The following is a 21638-nucleotide window of genomic DNA, read 5'->3' as shown; positions in this document are numbered from 1 at the left end:
CACGTCCAACCTGGGAAACAAACTTTTATTGAAGCGCTTTTCGGCTCACAGTAGTTGGCCTTCTTCAGAATACAAAATAGAGTAACTTCTACATATTTTTATATTAAAAAAGGCGCCAAAATTAAACAATAATGCTTAATTAAGCAATTAAGAAATTAAACTTTTAAAGGCACAAGATTATAAGGCTAGACAATGATGCACTATGAAAATTGGTCCATATATATAGGAATGGTAGACTCAGAACTTGATGATGTTATGCCTTGTAAATAACTAAAGAATAAATTGCATACTCTAATCCATTATTATGATAAGAATGTAAATAAAAATGATAAATATATATATATATATATATATATATATATATATATATATATATATATATATAATAAAATGAAAAATAATAAAAAATGAAGAATGTGTGAAATAAAATGAAATGGAAAATAAAATGCTTAAACAATGTGAATATCTCACTCAAAAATTAAGATAACCTGTATACAATTTAAAAGGAACATTAAAAATTGTAACTTCTTATTTGTAGCCTTCTACTCATTACTACTATTATTGTTAATTATGTAGTAACATTTTTAATTTATCTCGCCAAACTTTTCAATTTTAACAGGACTCCTATTGATAAAGCTTCATTCAAACCTGGAAAATTACTTGCATTCAATTTTATTTGCCACTTCAATTCTAGTTCCAAGACTTTCAGGGAATAGGGACCACCCCTAAAGTTATTGACTAATCTATCAATAATCAGAAATTTAAATGAATGGTCAGGGGAAGATATGATATGTTTGGCCAGTGCATTGTCTGCCTTCTTGTGGGCAATAGCATAGGTGTGTTCATAAATTCTGTCGGAGTCTACGCTCAGTTTTGCCCACATAGAAGGCAGAACAATGATTGCATTTAGCCAAATAGATGACACCTTTAGAGTTAGTTATATTTATCCCATAATTTATATGTTACACTATCTAATACAAAAGAGTTACCAACAAGGACGTGCTTACACATGTTACAAGATTCACATTTAAACATCCCAGTCGACTTCCTCAGCAAGTCAGGTTTAAATTTTAAAGAATCCTTCAAGTTTAGACCACGCCTAAAGATCACCTTGGGTCTGTGTCCTATTTTATTCATTAAGGACTGATTATTTTTAAACAAATTCCTATTTTTAAACAAATTCCAATTTTTATTTAATATATTAATACATGAAGAGCTTAGTTTTACGTAAGTAGTAGCAAAATAGGTAGCTCTATTACTGTCACTATTATAAGTTTTAGATACTACCTTAGAAGTGGAATTAGTATTACAATTGGAATTATTGTCAAGTTGAATTCCATATGCTTGTGCCTCCATTACAGCCCTACACATACATCTGGCAGCACCTAATGACTCAACAGCATCAGGAGGAGAGTGGACAACAGACCTTCTCCAAGCACCTAACAATCCTTCTGTGTGACACCACACCCCAATGACCGCTACCAGGAGAAGCAACAGGAGTAACCACACTATCCTGATCAACTGTGTTGCCATCAACTTGTCCTGTATCACATGTCTCCATGTCCTGGGTATGCATAGGCATATTGACTGTGCACAAAATATGGGCAGGGGATGTAGTAGTTGCAACCTCCATGTCAGACTGTCCCTCTGCACCCGCAGACTGTGCCTCTTCATCGTCACCATCATTATCCAAGATTACAAAGTGCCACTGTAAGAATTATCTATGATAAGCAATAAACACAACAAATAGAAAAATGGAGAATAAAATTAATCACATATTTTCCTTGTATGAAAGGTATGTTAAACTTGTAACAGATGCTAAAGCAACAGAAACTGAACTCTTGTATACAATAGACCTGAATCTACCTTGTATACAGCATTAATAATAACCACGTGTGCTTACTGTGTGCAGGTGGGCTGGCAGCCTGCAATCCAGAAGTGTCTGTATGTAAGAAATGGAAAGAAGTCTGCTATGTATCGCAGTGTAAATGAAACAAAAGAGAATGCCACCCTTCAGAAGTGCAGATAAAAATGTTCTCCTACAAAAATGTAGTGAATATTTGGATCCCACCACCCCCACCCTAAAGCAAACTCCTCTCTTTCTGTATGAATGTAGTCTAACTCAAGTTATTGTTCACTCTTTCTTTCACAGTAAATTTATATATGTATCTGTATATGTGTATGTACACATGTTTGTGTGTGTGTGTGTATAATGTCTACATTCACATATTTTAGATACATGCATGCATATAAAGATATAACAATGACACTTGAAATTTGCATACCTGGAAGGTCTGCTTTTGACTGTGTGTCTTCCACATCTCCATCACCGTCAAAGATTGTGGTGTAACTGTCTGCTGAGCTATCTTTATATCTGACAGTGGATGGGAATGTCTCTATTTCACTTGGTGGTGGTTTGGTAGCAGGACCACCTCCTGTAGCCACCTTTTCCTGGGAAATTGCAGTGGCCCTGTGGCAGGCAGTTTGTATCATTGACCACCTGCTGCCATATCTTGTCTCGGGCAAATTTGCCCCCCCCCCCCAACAGAAAAGTTCCATGGCAACGTAAGGCTTGAATAATAGTCTCATTTTCTACATCACTATATGGTGGCTTGCAGGGTGTAGATTTCATATATAATACACAGACGGGATGGTTGTGAGCTTATTCTATATGACTGCATGGAGACTTTCAAGATGGCTGCACATTGAGTAACCGCTTAATTCTAGCTCTCCCAGTGTGAAAACTGAAAGTTAACAGAAAAAGCCAGTAGACCTGGATTTCTGGGAAAGTTTCAGTAACTGGCTAGTAGTGCACTGCCTGGATGCCAGGAAAAATGAAATACAGAGGCCCTGAAGGAAAATCTGCTACAAAAGGCAGTGGAAAATGCTGACTGAGAAGAGTACTGCAGCTGTTAAGCAAAAAGCAGTGCAAGCATCAGACATGACTTCTAGTAACCTAGAGTAAAGTATAAGACAACTGCATGTAGACATGATCAAAATAAATGAAACCCTGATGGAGTATATCAACTCAGACAATAAAAGGCTGGAAAAAATGGAAGAAGCTTTAAACACATTCAGATAAGGTGATAAAACTGCAATGAGGTTGAAATGAAGAAAAGGCTGGCTGAGTTTGAGAATGTACAAGAAGAGATGTTTCAAAAAATAATAGAATTGGAGGACAGAGCAAGTAGGGATAACCTGAGATTTTCTGCTGCTCCTAAGAAACTGGAAGTAACTGACTATATTTTTATGAAAGTACAAATAAGTAACTTGACTGGTATTCCACAACAGGAACTGTTAATTGAAAGGGTGCATTGTTTGTATGCTTCAAACCTGGCTATGAGAAAACAACTTTGCACCTTTACTATTAAGGGTCTATCTTACCAGCAGGAGGAGTTGATTCTAACACAACTGTGGCAGGAGGACAACGTATTAAAGTGGGAGACAGAATAGTGTTTGTGGAGAATACTCCTCTTTTGCCTGGTGAACAAAGAGTAGTCAAATTTATTTCATTAGTCATGGAATGTCAGGATGCAGGCATGAGATTCCAACTGATGTACCCAGCTATCTTCAAAATATTATTTTCCCAGTAGGAACAAAATCATTTTTAATGAAATGCATGTTAAAGAAGAAATACAAAAGTTTGACCAACAAAAAGTGAGCTGTGAAACAGAAGAAGATTCTGCTTCTTGTTGTTCTGGTAAAGAAAACCGACACTGTGCCAGTGAAACCTTTTTCAGTGTTTCAATGGAAAATGCTTGAGAGAGGGAAAAATGCACAAGTGTTGACTAGAAGAATCAAGAGTATGTTGGAAATGAAGAGACATGGTTTGGGAGATGTGGATGAGCAGGAATAGAACAAGAAAATCTGGAAATATTGGGCTTTTTTGGACTTTGTTAACTTTTAGGGGACTGTAAAGTATATGCCCTACTCAGGAGAGGGAAAGATGACGGAGAAAGTTAACTGTAAGTGAAAACACTTGTTTTCTTAATAGTACTGTTCTAAAAGTGCATGGTTTTCTTTGCATGTTATAAAGTTAAAAAATTCAGGGTTTTTTTAGTGTAATGGGGATACTAATATAAATAGGGACTCCTGTTTTTTTTTTTTTTTTTTTCCTTTTTTTTTCTTTCATTTTTTTAAGAAATGTAGGCACTGCAGTGTGAAAATCTGGTTAAAAGAGCATGACAAAAAAAAAAACTGGTGTGCTTTTTTCTCACCCTTGCATAGGGGAATGACTGGCTTAAGGCAGTTAGCTTAATCTAGTAACACGTTTTAAGAAAGCAAGTAAATGAAAAATAATATTAAATATATTATAAGGCCTTTTTCTAGTAAGTAAACGTATGCGTGGCAGTTTTGTCTGTTTTTTTGTCACTAGCAGACATTCTGATAGAGAAATTGTTTACTGAAAGCATTTAGGCATTTTCCCAGCTGAGAGAGCTATAAACATGAGACAAACCCAGACAGCACTTAATAAAACCAGAGGCTGTACCATGCATCTTAGCATGGATAACATTTATGTTAGGTTGTCTCAAATCTGTATGTGTGTCTGTCAGTTTGGAATGTTTGTTTCTATTAGTATTTGAAGATGTACATAGTTTTGTGTGTTACTATTACGTTATTAGGTTTTGGGTGGGGGGGGTATTGGTGGTTTGTTTGTATTTTTTTTGAGGGTTTTCAATAAAACTAAGTTCTGTAAGATGTGACATAGACTCAAATGGATATGATGAGAAACGACTGTATAAAAGATTAACCTGCCAAACATTACATGCATGTAACACAAAAGCTAGAACTAGACATTTAACAAAAAAGCTGTTGTACATAAAAGGTGGGAAGAATAATTTTTCAAGAATATGATTCTTTCTGTAATATCTTTAAATGTTAATGGTCTTGCAGATAAATACTAAAAAAAAAGTTTAGTGAACTATATTTAAAAATGTAGAGTGCCAATAGCTATGCTACAGGAGACACTTGGAACGAACTGAACATGTGAATTTGATAAAGGTTTTCGGGATGGTTATTCGGCAGAATACCTGAGCAAAGTAAGAGAGGAGTACTTATATTAATTGCATGAGGAACTCCAATAGTGATAGAGGATAGAAACTACAACTATGGTAGATTTGTAGTATTAAGGAGCTATTGGCAAGAGAGGAGGATTATACTGTCATTTGCTGATATTGCACCAAAAACTGCTGTAACAGAACTTAAGAAAATCCATGGGGAGAAATAATCGGCTTTCAGCAAGGAATATTACTTGTAGGTGGGGACTGCAATTTGATTTGCAACAGTGAAGATATGACTGGAGGGTCCAGAAGGGAAAATATAACAAAGGAGGGTACATTTTTAAATAAATTTATGAAAATATTTGGCATGGAAGGTATGGATTCAGTACTAGGTGTTCAGAGTAAATTTATATATCATTTCCCAAGGTGCATAACCTCGGCTAGGGTAGACAGAATTTATATTTCACAGGAACATGTGCATTTAATTGAAGGTCTTGACATGCACCCAATAACTATTTCAGATCTTGCGCCAGTAATAACTAAAATAAAAACGCAGGTTAATGAAGTAAAAATGACACTTGCTTTCCCACCTATCTGTTGAAATGAGAGGAATTAAAGGAATGGGTAGTGGAAATTTATTCAGGAGCTATTAGACAAGATAGAATTTTTTTGTGAAAATAATGCTAGGGAGTGGGATAAAATTTTAAAGTGGAGTTTAAAAATCGGGTGGAAACAAAAGAAAGGGAGATGTGGTTAAAAAGTAAAGAACTATTTAGAGGGACTGACAAATGTTAAAGTATCGCAAAATAGCGGTAATCTCACAGAACGAGAAGAGGAGCAACTGCAGAATGCTAATCCGAAAATAAGGAATTACCTCTATAACATGCATGAGTTTAGAAAGATTGCTGCTAAGCAACTGTTTTTTGATGACAACTTCAGAGCACAAAAACATTTAGCATGACTCTGGGAACAGAAAGTAGAAAGGGCTGTGTCACCAAGCTTAGGGAGCCTATAACCGTGAAGATAAGGGATCTTGTACAAGTATTAGAAATATTTCAGAAATTCAATGAAAGTCTGTATAAAGCAGATAAACATGGAACTCAAGAAAAGGTACACACAGAAATGTTTTTGGAAGAATTAAATATGAAAAGGTTGGAAGTAGAGGAGGCTCAATTATTAACAGGTAGGAAGACATGAGATAAAAATGGTGATGTATAACCCATCTACAGGAAAGTCCCCAGGAATATATGGTATTCCTGTGGAAGTTTGTAAGCTAGGAGGGAAAAACTGATAAAGATCTGGAAGGTTTTGTTTAACAGTATTTTAGAGGAGGAGAGGTACTAACACCCTGGAAGAAAGGGGTGGTAGCTGTAATACTTAGAGGGTAAAGATCCATTGGATCCAGCTTCATACAGGCTCGTCTCAATAGTAAACCATGATTTTAAAGTGTTTGTGTCTAATGGCCAAAATGATGGGAAAAGTAGTGCCAAAATTGATAGATGTAGATCATTGTGGTTTTGTCGAGGAGAGGCAAATGCTTGACATTATCAACAGAACACTGATGATCCAGAGGGAAGTAGAATGTAAGAAAATACCACTGTTGTTGGTTGATCTTGATGCAGAGAAAGCATTTGACAGAATAAGCTGGGACTTAATGAGCAGAGCAATGAAAGCATTTGCAGTCCCTGATAAAATTATAAGATTGAATAGGAGGATATACGAGGGATCTGAAGTGAAAATTAAAGTGAGTGGGGGTCCTCTGTGATTAATTTCTGCTTGAGTAGAGGAACCAGGCAACAGGAGTGTCCTCTCTCTCTCCCCTTTGTATATGCATTATATTTAGAACCATTGGCAAAGAAAATAAGTGACTCAGAAATTCAGGGATATAATTGGTGTGATAGTGAAGAAAAGTCGGCTGTATTTGCAGATATTATTTTATACCTGACAGAACCAGAAAGAGACAGTAAAGTGTTGTGGAACACTAAGACCATTTCATATATTTTCAGGATACAAAATGAATGAAGATAAAACAAAGGCAATAGCGGTAAATTATGTACCCACACACAAACTAGTTCATAAAGATCCATAGTTATGAGGACATGACAAAATGAATTATTTAGGAGTATGAATTAAAAATTGTTCTGGTGTGGTAGCTAAGGATATGTGGTAAGAGATTAAACAAAAGATAATACAAAAACTGAGAAAGTGGAAGCTCTGTTATAATGCACATTGATAGTAAGATACAAACAGTTAAAATCTTTAGACTTCTAACAAGTTAGGCACATTTTAGGTGGCAGTTGAAGAGCTGAAGAATTTTATCTGGGAGGGGAGGATGGCAAGAGTGGTGTGATGAGCTTATTCTTCCAATAGAACAAGACTGAAAGGGATTACCCGATTTTTGAAGGTGCATTTCAGAGCAACACAGTTAAGGCTCCTATACATAGCAGAAGTAGAAAACTATCTTTCAAAGTGGAAAGAGATGATGAAACATGAGGAAGCTCAAACAAGAAGAGGCTGGGATTTTGAATGTAGACCTTCAAGGAAAATAACCATAATCCATACAGAATATTATATTTGTAAAGTAGCAGAAAATATTCTAAGAACTAAGCCAACACAGGAATAGAGAAAGATTCTGCTGATATGGATGACTGTAATTAGGGATATAGGCAAGAGGAGGCTGGAATTTATTGGAGAAAACTGACAAAGGAACCAAAGTATTGGGAGCAAGTAACTAGGGAGGTAAAGGTACAAGAAGAGGAAGATGCCAGTGGACTGCAGATTAAAGACTGCCTTCCCTATCGAGGATTGATAGCAATAGTATAGGCAAAAAAAGAAATAAGGGGTCCTAAACGAAAGACCAGCACTGGTAGAGTATTTAGAATCTAGAACAGAAGTTGCCATTAAGAAAGGAATAATTAGTAGAGCGTGTGAAATATTGCATAACTATAAGAATCCAATCAGAGGAGGTTAGAAAGGATTGGGAAGAGAGGTTGGATAAGCAATTCACAAAGAAACAATGGTGGATGTATGTATGTCTCCCAAATATGCTATGCAACAAAGTCTAGAAGATTTAGTATCTTTTTTTTTGGAAGTGTTGACATAGGTATTTTTATACCCCAAGCAGACTGCAAATATTTTTTCCTCAGGTAGACAGCAGATGTTGGCGGTGTGATGGGGAAGAAATAGGTAACTGGTAACATATTTTTTGGGAGTATAATGAGTTGACAAGACTTTAAAAATTTCCTGCAGACTGCTCTGTTGGAGATACTAGGTGAGCAGATTAGTGTAACTAAGGAAATGATTTTTGAGCTATGATACAAAATTAGAATTGCCTAGACATAGTAAGTCCTTGCTCAGTCAATTATAGTGGCTGCCAAAAAAGCAGTTACTAGAAAATGGAAATCAAAGTCTAAACCAACATTACTAGAAGTAACTTAAACAAAGATAGTAACAAAGATGAAACAACTGGAACTGGGATCTTTAGAAAAGGGTAGGAGTAAATTGAATAGCAAACAATGGAAATTGTTGGATCAATACATGCAGAGGAGGAACGGGGTTTAAGAGCAGGCAGGATTTGAATGAGCTAGATAATGTTTAACAAAGATTGGCTAAGTGACGTGTAATGTTTGCAGTTATGGTTATATCGGCCTGGTTTGTTATATACAAGGTTTGCAACTGAAATTGTCTGTGTGGTTTTTCATTTATATAAAAGTAAGATTGCTGATGTCATACGTGATTTAATAAATATATTTCTTGTTCAAAAAAAATGTATATGACTGCATGCATCCAAGGTGCACACAATTTAAATGTTAATTGCTCACTGACTACACCCAAGTTTGCCCCCCCCCCAAAAAAAAATGAGAAATATTTGTAAAACTCTGATGTCAGCAGAGATCTTGTAGCACTTCTGTAATGGAGAATGACCACAGGTTTAACTGTGTAATGCACTGTAGCACCAGTTATAAATGTAGCATTAGAAAAGTAACATCAAACTGCTAAAACTGCTATATCCACTGCTATGGAGGCAAGTTAAGTAGAAATCCACAAACAGAACACATTTTACTTCTTAAAATGATACTTTTATAGAGGGTTGTCTGAATACTTATTTAATCGCATGTTGTGATACCATTGTGTTTTTTAAAAATCCAATGTCAGTTTTGCTAACAACATGTGATCATTATTCTGTCCACTTTCACATTATTTGTCATTTAACTACATCTCATACTGACTGGGTGAGTATGACTCTGGTGCAAATGCAAGTCCTAAAGTTATTTTCCTTCCCTCAAGCAGTAGCAACTTGTGCAGGGATACCTCACCATGTCAAGCTTGCTTGCCCTCCCCAATACCTCTTACTGCAGCCAGTGAGAACATCAATTTAACAGTGTGCGTTTGGTACTCAGAAATGGCAATTGCATATTATTACTGGATAAATATTTGTAAAATATGAATAGAAATATTTCAGGAAGAATGAAATTACTGTAGTTGCAATTAGAAAGGGAAATAAATGCTAATGTTTCTTATAGCAGTGGGATTTGTTTATTTTATGACACTAATTGATTTTTCCATCATATATGGATATGATAAAAACAGAGCTAGACCACAGCCGATGCTGTGCTTGATAGATGGTCTGTGAGAGCAAGCGATCCATAGTGTGTATCTAAATTAATCTCTGCTAAAAAGAATCTCTGAAGAAAAACTTCTCTGAAGTACAGTGACAGTATCTGAAGAAGAACTTCTTAGAAGTAAAAGAAATACTGTAGTTCGTGTTTTAAAATATTCTTTATTGAAGGAAATCTTATTTGGCAGATAAGTGCTGTTGAATCTTTTTATTCACTGTAAATCTGTCAGTATTTATATAGTTTTTAAAACAAAATCATTTGTATAACGGTGCTTCATACATAAAACTCATGGTAATTAAAAGCAAGACTTTCAATTCATTGGATAACGATAATGTTTTAGCCAATGTATGCATAGAGTTTGGGAGCTTGTCTGATTAGTTAGAAAATCGCTGGAAGGGGAAGTAGTGTTGGATGGACTTCATTGGTCACAATCTTGACAAAATGACAAATCAGAGACATGAGAAGTTGACCAGTGAGAAGGTTGGAAACTAGTGTAGGCTATGGGACATAAGACTTGATTGCTTGGGGTTCTGATGGGTGGAGGCTTTCGAGGAAAAGGACAGTAGGAAAGAAGAAAGGGTGGACTGAAGATTGGCTAGTTTTGGGGAATTGGTGCGTTTCATTAGGTGGAGAGTAAAACACAGAAACGAAGACTGTGTAAACTATTAAAAATAATTTCTCTATACATGTGGCTTTAGATGCCATTAGTCAACCAACCAAGAAAGAATCTGTGCCCGTCAAAAAATATGTGAAAACCGTCGTATATGGATGTGGCAAAGGTGTATGATTGTCAAATTATAATTATCTGTTGACAAAGCAATTTTTATTTAAACACAGAACTGAAACATGTTCATATATCTAATTCTCTCTCTTGTTTGTCTTCCCCTACCCTTTCTCTCCCTTTTTTTTTTTTTTTTTTTTTGTGTGTGTAGGGGTTATAATTTTATTAACAATCTGCTATTTGCATAACTTGCTGCTGAAAAATTAATAATCAACAGCACAGAGAGGTACACTGACCACAGTACCTTGACCCATCGTACCTTCACAGACACCCAGCACTTGGGGATCACAACCTGTCGGTCTTCCTTCCAGAACCCCTGCCATATTTGCTCCAAGTGCATCGGGTAGCTGTGTCCCAGTTGCTGGTAGAGTGGTACCCTCTAAGAGCAGTAATAGTGAAGGTGGTGATTTTTGTCCTCTGGCAGGAGCTGACTGGGCTGGTGGAAAATATAATACAGTAGGGCCTTGTTGCACTTATCTGCAGAGTTGAAAACCTCTGGCATCACATTAAAAAGATGTCTTGTCCGGCACTGACCCTGGGAGCTGCTGCAGGAGACACTGATAGTTTTGAGGGTGAGGGCTATATTCTGACTGTTCACAAGCTGGATGTGGTGTGCCTGTGATGTTCCCTACCTATTCCCAGCCATGGTATCTTTAAACCGTTTCTGTCCATCATCATCCTTGTCTGTCTTGTATGTGTGTGGTTGCTTCTTAACCTACCCAACTCTTTGATTTCTAAGTACCTTTCCCAACACTCCTTTCTTTCCCCAGAAATGGCACCTGTCCCACAAAAAAAAAATACACCCTATACGTAGGCAAAGCGGAGAACTGTGTGTCAACTTGACAGAATTGATTTGGTCCAATTGTCCACATGTCACCCATCAGTGAAATTGTACATACAATTATACATTTACATTGTGAAGAAGTGGATAGCTATGGTGCTCTTCCACAACCCTCCCGCAAATTCCTGTATTCTTTACCCTTTGTCCTACCCTCTGCTTGCCAACTCCATTTTCACTACTATCCTATCAGCCCCTTTTTTCACATGTTAAATTTAAAAGAAGATTTTTATTTAATCTGCAGTGCTCTGGTTACATTTGTGCAAATGTGCTTAAATGTGCTGCGCTATGGGAATACTGAGTAAAGGCAGACTAAAGGTGGTACTGTGGAACAGTTAATGTCATGGCTGTTAAAATGCTGGATGTATTTAAGTAGCAGATGTTCTTCATCTCACATTGCTGCAGTCCTAACACTTGGGTAGTCCGCTGTCCCTCGGTCGGCCCGAATATCAGAGTATAAGGCTGACGTCGGTCAAGGCGCATTTGACTGACATCAGAACGTCAGGGTACAAATGCGCATGACCGACGTCATATCCTCAGTCTTTTTTGCCGCATGGTCCGATGCAGAAGCAGTGTTGCAAGTGCCGTTCGGCGTTCTGAAATTTTTCGAATTCGGAGTTTCAGACCGAAGTCAGAGTTGGTTAAGTACCCCGTTGGGAATATTTTGTTTTTTCTTGCCTCAGTGGTTTACCGGATGTCAGAAAAAGTGAATAACTGTATTTCTTGTGGGAAACAGATACCGCATAGGGATTACCATAATTTGTGTATACCTTGTTTAGGACCTGAGCACGACGTTGTTGGATGCCGCTTTTGTGCTAGGTTTAATAAACGCACTATAAAGCGGAGGTTGGATTGTGCAAGGTTGGTCTTTGGGAAGCGGTGCAATTACAAAATGCCGTCGGATGCTCCGACGCCGGCTTCCTCAAAGAAGCGCAAGGACAAGGCAGTTAAACCTAGGTTAGAGGAGTCGTCCGAACCGGACGCCAGTTCTTTAGAGGTGTCAGTGGAACCAGTGGTTCCGACGGAGGCCTCTCTGGAGACCCAGGGAGAAACTTTGATTTTACAGGATGTGGCCTTCCAGGAGGCAGGGCAGGCTGTAGGGGCTTCTCAAGTAACTGTACTCCCCTCCCTTCCTAAAGGGTCTAGGCCCTCTCTTTCTGCTTCCAAGGCTTCTCCTAGAGGCAGGTCTAGTTTAGCTTCTGTGGGTGTCACTCCCAGTTCTTCAGGTGCTGTGCCCAAGAAGCACATGCTCAAAATGGCGGAGGATTTAATTACTTTAATTAGAGGCTCTATGCCCCCTCCTGATAAGAGGCCTAGGATGGAACCTGTGTTGGGGGATTATGAGCAGGCTTCGGATGTGTCTGAGTCTTCGGCTGAAGACTTGCAGGAGTATTCTCATTATTCTGATTCTGATGTGGATGATTCTACTCCTTCTGCTTCTCCTCCTGAGGATTTTTCTTTTCAGAGACCCTTCACTCCATGAGAGAGCATTTTAAATGGGAAGGTCAGGATTTCTCTGATTCCAGGAAAAGGCTTAGGGAATTTTTGTTTTTACCCCAGCATAGGCCTTTAGCTATACCTCCTGTTCTGAATGTGGTGGAAGATGTGTTTGCAGAGGCTTCTCTTAATCCTGATTCTTTGCCTCCTGCTCCTGTTAAACCAGATAGGTATTACAGGGTGCCTGAAGCTCATACGTATCTTTTTAAGAGTCCTAGGGCAGACCCAGAAACTGTTAGCCAGGGGCCTAAGGGTGTTAAGGCTTCTGTTGTCAAGAATCCGGTTCCGGCAGATAAAGAGGCCAGGGCCTTAGATAGATGGGGAAAGAAAGTTTATACTTCTTCCACTCTAGCCATGAGAGCTTTGAATTGCCAGTTTCACATGTTGAAATATCAAAATTATCTCCTTTCTCAGTTGAAATCTAAGGTTGATGCTCTGGCGGAAGGTATTGACTGTAAAGAGTTACAAGATTTAGTGCATGTTTCTGAACAGGTGGGTAAGCATTCTTTGCAATGTGGTTTTGATGCTGTACAGGCCTCGTCTAGGGTGGCTGCCACTGGGTCAGTTCTTCGCAGGCATGCCTGGCTGAGGGATCAAAATTTATCTGACCATGTTAAAACTAGGATTTTGGATGCCCCTTTGCAATCTGATGTCTTGTTTGGTTCTCCTGTTGAGGCAGTTTTAAAGAAAATGGAAGACAAAGCTAAGTCTATGCAGACTGTTAAAGATTTTTGCAGGTTCAGCCTCCAAAGTTTAGTAGAAATTGGCCTACTAAAGGGTGGACGTATCCTTCTTATGATTCCCAGTCTAGGGGTAGATCTAGACGTGGCAGGGGCAGAGGTCAGGGCTCTTTCAGGCCCAGAACAGGGAGTTCTCCTGCACAGTCTTCGAGTGAGGGCAGGGGTCAGTCCTTTCGTAAACAGACCCAATGACCTACCTTTTCAGCTGCCAGAACCTTCTCGCCTGGCAGCACCTTTGGGAGGAAGGTTGGCACTTTTCAAAGAAAATTGGAGTTTGATTACCCAAGACAAATGGGTACTGGATATCATACATCACGGTTACAGGTTTTATTTCCATACCTTGCCTCCTTTCAAAGGCATGCCAGACATTCCTCCTCAACAAAGAATAGAGGCTCACAAGCAAATTTCACTGCTACTCCAAATAGGGGCCATACAGCCGGTTCCTATGCCAGAAAGGGGCCTAGGATTTTATTCTCGCCTGTTCCTAGTCCCAAAGAAGGGGAACACGTGGAGACCAATTTTGGATTTGTCTATCCTCAACACTTATCTGGACATTCCCAAGTTCAAAATGTTGACGTTGCAGCAGCTTTTACCTCTGCTGGGCAAAGATCATTGGATGGTAACTTTGGATCTCAAGGAGGCTTACCTTCATGTTCCTATCAGACTAAGTTGCAGGAAGTATCTGCGTTTTCGAGCTGGGACTTCTCACTATCAGTTCTCTGCATTGCCCTTTGGCTTATCTACTGCGCCCAGAGTGTTCACGAAAGTTCTGGCTCCAGTGATAGCTTTCTTCAGGCTAAAAGGAATACAGATCTATCCTTATTTGGACGACTGCCTGATTCTGGCTCAAGGAAGGGAAGAGCTTCTTCATCATTTGGAATATGTGATAGCAGTGCTAAGATGCCTGGGGTATTCTGTGAACGAAATAAAGTCCAGTCTAGTACCCTCTCAAGACATGTGCTTTCTGGGTGTGAGACTGAATACAGCATCCCAGATGGCCTTTTTAACCCCGGACAAACAAGAGTCTATCCCTTTACTTCCATCAGCTATCTCATCAGTCCGGGCTGACTGCAAGGACAGTCCTTCAAGCCTTAGGGTTCATGGCATCTTGTATTCTGGTGCTTCCCAATGCCAAACTGCATATGAGGAAGCTACAATGGTATCTCAAAAATGTATGGACACAGCACTGCCAGGATCTGGACACTGTCATTCAAATAATACCTTGCATTCAAAAGGAATTTTTGTGGTGGGCTCAGGAATGTCACCTAAACAAGGGACTCTCTGTGACCCGGCCAGAGGCGAGTCAGATTTTAACAACAGATGCCTCAGATATAGCTTGGGGAGCTCATCTAAATGGAAAGTGGATACAAGACAAGTGGCCTGCCAGACTACAACATCTACATATCAACATGAAGGAGATGTTAGCAGTCCAGCTTGCATTAATAGCTTTCAAGGATTTACTTCTTCCAGGGCAGGTGTTGATTCTAACAGACAACACAACTGTCATGTGGTACATCAACAAGCAAGGGGGAACACATTCTTACCCTCTATGCAGGCAAGCAATGATTTTGTGGGAGACTGCTCTCAGTTTACAACTAAGTCTTCAGGCAAGGTTTCTGCCGGGAGCACAGAACTCCTTAGCAGATGTGTTAAGCAGACAAATCATGGATCCCCACGAGTGGAAACTGGATCTTCATGTATTTCAGAAATTGACAGTGTCCTGGGGAACTCCAGACATAGATCTGTTCGCTTCTCCACTAAACCACCAGCTGCCAAAGTTTTGCACAAAGCGGTTTCATCCCACAGCTTGGAAAGTGGATGCTCTTTCTTTCAGTTGGAAAAATCTTCATGTGTATGCCTTTCCACCTCTGCCTCTCCTCCCAAAGGTACTTCTGAAGGTCAGACAGGACAAGCCAAGGATGATTTTGATAGCTCCAGATTGGCCTCGACAGCACTGGTATCCACTACTGAGAAGTCTAGTACGGAAGCCTCCATGGCCTTTGCCTTTGATTCCACATCTGTTGTCCCAGGAGGACAGTCATTTGCTCAATGTCAATCTTCACTCTCTTCACCTAACAGCATGGCATATTCTGTTTTAAACCATAGAGGGTCTCAACTTCCACAACAAGTTTTGAATGTGATTTTGGAAGCTAGAAGGCCTAGTACAAGGAAAGTGTACGCAGATAAATGGAAGAGATTTTTATTTTGGAGTGCAGCTAAGGATTTGGATGTTTCTGAGCCTGATTTAAGTGTGGCTCTTCAATATCTTACTGAGTTATTGGACAAAGGTTTGTCCTTCTCTTCTATTAAGATTCATGCTGCAGCAATTTCAGCTCACTACGATTGTGACCCACCATTGTTTTCTCATCCTTTATTCAAGCAATTTCTTAGAGGGGCAAAGAATATAAGACCCCCACGAAGAGCTCCTACTCCTGCTTGGGATCTCAATTTTGTGTTGGAGAAACTCACTCTACAACCTTTTGAGCCTGCAGCTACTGCTGAGTTGAAATATTTGTCATGGAAGACTGCTTTTTTGTTGGCCATTACCTCTGCAAGAAGAGTTTCTGAATTGCAGGCCCTTATGGCAGTTGAGCCTTTCTTAATTTTTCACAAGGATAGGGTATCTTTACGTACTAATCCTTCCTTTATGCCTAAAGTGGTTTCTAGTGTGGCTTTAAACCAAACTATTTATTTGCCTACTTTTTATGCAAATCCCCAAACTAAAGGGGAAAAGATTTTGCACACTTTAGATGTTCACAGGCAGTTGCGATATTATTTGGACAGAACTAAAGGGTTCAGACAATCTCAGCAGTTATTAGTTTCTTTTGCTTTGTGCTCTCAGGGCAAGCCCGTGTCAAAACAAACTATTTCTAAGTGGATTGGATTTTGCATTGCTTTCTGTTATTCCCATCATGGCAAAGAGATTCCAGCTGGGATTAGACCTCATTCCACTAGGGCTACTGCCACTTCAACAGCTTTTTGAGGGGGTGGCTACTAAGGATATTTTGGAGGCAGCCACTTGGAGTTCAGTGCATACCTTCTCTAGGCATTACCACCTTCCATTGTACTCTAAATCCAGGGCTGGTTTTGCCACTGCTGTGTTGCAGGGCATTTTGGCAGCTCCTGCTTCATTATAGTTTAGCCATCCTCCCTTACCTCTGCTTTGGGATTCTACCCAAGTGTTAGGACCGCAGCAATGTGAGATGAAGAACATAGTACAGTTTTGTACCTACCATAAATGTAGATGTTCGAAGATCCACATTGCTGCAGTCCAGTTTACCCTCCCTCCTTCCCCTCTGTTGTTTGAGGTGGTTGTGTGGGTTGGGTTATCCATCCTGAGGTATATTGCATTTTGTATATTGCATTTTGTATATATTGTATATATTATACATATTTTTGGTGTTAGGCTAGTTGGTTGTTTAGTTGTGGTCTATGGGTTTTGACCTTTCTTTTTAGGGTCTTCTGACATCTGGGGCAAGAAAAGACTGAGGATATGACGTCGGTCATGCGCATTTGTACCCTGACGTTCTGATGTCAGTCAAATGCGCCTTGACCGACGTCAGCCTTATACTCTGATATTCGGGCCGACCGAGGGACAGCGGACTACCCAAGTGTTAGGACTGCAGCAATGTGGATCTTCGAACATCTACATTTATGGTAGGTACAAAACTGTACTTTCCTATGTAGCTTGTTAAGATGATTACTGTTTTTGTAGCCTAATGTTTCTACATAGTGTCATGAGTTCGATTATAGCTGTATGTCAATTTATTACTTCATGACTTTTGATATTCCTATTATAGTTGACTGCAAACATCCATATTCCTCTCCATATAAAAAATTCCTTAACATAAAATTGGAATAGTGCACCCAGACAACATTTTCAAGAATATTGCAGCCTCATCAGGAAGACTTATAAGTCTGCCATACCCTGGTTAGATATTCATGTTTACTGCACTATTCTACCCCTTATTTGTACCTAGCATAAGCACTTTATTGTACAGAGAATGACAGATTAATGATTTATTAAGTAAGACCAAAACATCTTTCAGATGTTCCTCCATGTCCTACAAAACATATTGTTGCTATTCTTGTCTTCATCTGTCTGTCTCTGTGCACCTCTTCTGCTTCATTAAGAAGTTGTGCTTTGTTTGTGTTGTAATTTTGTGAAGCAGTACTTCCTTTGTGGTGTGATGAGCTAATTTTCCCATATGTAGAAAGAGTTATGAATAATTTCAAGAGTTCTAATCCAATTTAGCTAAGTGTTGCTGCCTGTTTTTGGTAGACTAATTTATGTGTACCTGTTGGCTGCATATTGTTATGAGCCACCATTGTCTTGTCCCTGCCTCCATGTCACCCTGTTGTTTATCATTAATCTTCCACCCTGCCTGCATTTGCATAATGTCTGTCTGGCACTGGGCAGTGAATGCAACTAAGACTAAATGTAAGTACACAGTTTATGGCAGTGTCTTGGTATTTGATTGCCTTGGTCTAAATTACTCTGCCACACTTCACACCACTGTGCTAAGCTATGTTTAGCCAGTTTAATGTACTTTTCATCAAGCTGAAGAGCTGGATGTACAGATTTCAGGGGTCAGTAGGGTCATGAAAATTAATACATAAATTCACATTAGATTAAATTTGAAGTCAAACAGTACCACTTGGAAATATGACTTCCTACTTGGTGTGCTTAAACAATACTCTGGTGTAAATGTTTTTCTTGGCATGCTGCAAATGTTTAAATACAGATAGATGAAAAAATGTTTCAGGGTGTGTTGTCTAACACCTGCTGATGGATACAGCTTTACTTAACACATAATTATTCTGTTTTACATTAATGTGCCCGTTAACTATTATGAAGCATGTCTTGTATAGATCTTTCTTCAAAAGTCGGCACAGGGCAAAATGGAGTACTGCGAATTCCCATTCTAAGCTCAACACTTCAAGGTATGATTGTACATGTGATAAAACGTTGCCACCAGCAGTGCAATTCACCTTGGCAGCACTGCGCTCAAGGAGTGCAATTAAAAAAAGAGTAAAGTCAAGTAATTATATTTTTACGTTGTGCAGTGTTTGTAAGTTTGTATTACTTTTAAGTTTGTATTTACATGTGATCTTGATTTTTAGAATGGTGTTGACTCACTTAAATCATTCCTTTAAATTATGTCTGCTCTACAGTGTTTACTCTTCTATTGTGTTACCAGCTTGGTTAACCTCTTCTCACAGAATCGATTATATCCATTCTGCGCTGCTCTGTCCTATGTACGACTTGTAGTTTTGTCTTGCCAAAGCACATAGTGCAAGTATGACACAATTGTACAGTGATCGTGACATAAAGTCACCAAATGTTTGACTGCTGTATACCAGTTGGGTTAACAATATGTATGTCATCCTATTATGTGGACCATGTCAGTGTTCCTAACAGTAACACAATGTACATAAAGGACAATATCTACACTTCATTAGCAAAGTATGTCATTACATGTGTTGACATTACTAATGAAAAAAACACTTTATTCAACTTCTTTTACTGTATTTAGGTTTCCTCCTCCTGATCCTTTACTTCATCTTGCTTTTTCTGCTACTTGCTGCAGCGTGTTCTCTAAAGTGTTCAATTGCATCTTTTCTGTTGCATTTGTTACTGCTTTTTTAGAGCCTGTTTAAATTGTAAGTGTTATCCTAAGCCTCTTAGTTTTGGTTTAAGCAGTTGTGCTTTAGGCTTACCCCTGATCTCTCCCTGGCCTTCTCTCTGAGTCTGAAAAATATGGATGGACAATTTCCTATGGTTTCTCCTGCCAGTCTGCTTGATATGGGTATCCTGAGACAGTGTAGCAACTGCCTTATGTACACAGACAACCACCTACTACTGCTACCCAGGAACACAATTTGCGAGAGATGCAATTACATTAGGAACCTAGAGTCCCGTGATGTCTCTCTCACAAGCCAGTATATCTGACACTGAGTAGGTTGTCAACACAATCGCTACACCTCAAAACACCACCTACACAGCACATGCCCACATATGTGGAGATCCCCAACAAAAACATACCCAAACAAAAGAGACCTCGGAGGCAAAAACACATGCGAGCTCTGCAGCCCTCCACACCACATACCATGCATAGTTCACACACCTGTGTCTCGCAACCACTAAGGCTTAACCGTAAACCCAACATTTTAATCATAGGAGACTCCATTGTGAGACCCACAGATGTGCCTCTCACCAGGCTGGATAAGGAGAGAGTCATGGTTAGTTGTCTGTCAGGGGCCAGAATCCGCCATATCACACACACACTCAAGTCTGTCAACAACAGGTTCTGGTACGACTCTGTCATAGTCCATGTTGGTGTGAAATGTACCTCCCTGGACTGTATGAAGAGAGACATGATTGAACTCGCTGAATATGTGTCCCAGGCAGGTATGTTCCTAGCCTTAAACAGCATTCTGCCATCACCCAGAATGATACCTCAGTACAAACAGGAAATGAGTGACTCTAACAATTGGCTTAGTTTCTGATGTCAGTCCAGGGGGATCCAGTACCTGACAGCCTGAGAAGATATGATCGACAGACCGTGATGCCTTGCCAGAGATGGCCTTCATCTGTCTCACTTGGGCTTCAGGCTTCTGGCAAAGGCACGTGCCTCCCCATAGTGCCTTCTTTAGAAAACGTGATTAGTTTAAAACTACCAACCTAAAGCAATTTCAACAAAACCCAAATTAAAGGTCATGCTGCTAAATGCTAGGAGTCTAAACATGAAACTGCAGTCATTGCAAGCATTCTTAACCCTGGAAAATGCTAACATCTGCGTAGTCACAGAAACCTGGTTCAAGGCTGCAGAGAGCACTCCAGCCATACCTGGCTACTCATCCTATCATACATTCAGACCCCCAAACTGTGGGTAGTAAAGCCAAAGGAGGTGGAGTTTCAATATATATTAAAGACATACACACCTCCAGGCTAGTCAGACAGTATGATGCACAGGAGACACTTCAGGTGCAGTTAACCATTGACCAGACCCCTATAAAAATCATAGCTAGCTATCGGCCCCCATATCTGACTCAAGATACCCAAGCTGCCTATCTAGACCTGTTTGAATCATCTATCAAGATTCAACCTGTTACTCTGATCCTGGGTGACATTAACTACCCAAACCTAGACTGGAAGAACTATTCATGCCAAAATACAAATGCCCAGAGATTCCTCAGTTTTTGTCAATGCAAGAGGTGGTAATATCTTGGACTTGGTATTAACCAACATGAGTAATCACTGCAGCATCATCCTCCCTTGTAAGATCCGACCATAAAGCGGTCATGTTGGAAGTCACCATCTCCCCCAACCACCCTTTTAGCTATGGTCAAACAAAAAACCTTCTCCAAAGCTGATTACAGTCTCCTGAGGGATGGTATAAACAGCTTCACAGCCCCCTCCCTCTCTCTAGGAACTGGCACCAGTATCCAAAGCTAAACAAAATTACTATACGAACATTTATATAGATGCATGGAATTGGGAATACCTGACAGGGCTAAATCATCCTCCACAAGGAACCCGTCTGGTGGACATCTGCAGTAAATAAACTCAATAACAAAAGAAAAAAATTGCTGTCCAGGATCAAGAAGGAGCAGGTGCCTTATTAGAAGCGATCTGTCCTTAGCCTAAACAAGCAAATAAGAGCACTAGTGAAATCCTCCAAAGCAAACTTTGAGTCAGAATTGGCCACATCTGCTAGAGACAATCATAAGGCCTTCTTCACATATGTCCATAATCTCAAAGGTAGCACCCAGATCTGTTCAGAACTGGTGGTCAAGGACACCACATATACAAATGCTGTAGATATAGCAAACTTGCTGGCTGACGGATTCAGCGAAAATTTCACTCCTCTGTGCCCCCCCCCCCCCATCAGTAAATCAGGACATTCCCAGTACCTGCCCCCTTCCCCTTGTATCTAGGGATCAGGTCATCACTGCTGTCTCAAAGGCGATACAGCCTCCATGGGACCCGATAACGTCCCAGGCTGCATCCTACATGAACTCAGGGAGGAACTTGCAGCACCGTTAGGCACCCTAGTCAACTAAACCCCAAGTACCAGCTTTGTCCCAACTGAGTGGAGGACCCCCACTGTCATCTCTTTACACAAAGGTGGAGCATCCACCAGCCTGGGAAATTATAGA

At 39.7% G+C, this 21638-nt stretch overlaps 1 protein-coding gene across 1 annotated transcript in view; it reads right to left on the bottom strand.

The window, feature by feature from the left end:
• LOC122810606 (SAP domain containing ribonucleoprotein) overlaps positions 1–21638 on the bottom strand; it is a 1802793-nt gene that overhangs the window by 1760834 nt on the left and 20321 nt on the right. Inside the window, exon 2 of the mRNA XM_044082182.1 lies at positions 1427–1708. Within this exon, the coding sequence (XP_043938117.1) occupies positions 1427–1708 (282 nt within the window). The remainder of the gene's footprint in view (positions 1–1426; positions 1709–21638) is intronic.

Source organism: Protopterus annectens, chromosome 9.part0, assembly GCF_019279795.1.
Source record: "Protopterus annectens isolate FY-2018-M chromosome 9.part0, PAN1.0, whole genome shotgun sequence".
In the NCBI taxonomy this organism is placed as follows: domain Eukaryota; kingdom Metazoa; phylum Chordata; order Ceratodontiformes; family Protopteridae; genus Protopterus; species Protopterus annectens.
The sequence above is the reverse complement of the archived record's forward strand: the minus strand, read 5'-3'. Positions and strand labels throughout refer to the sequence as shown.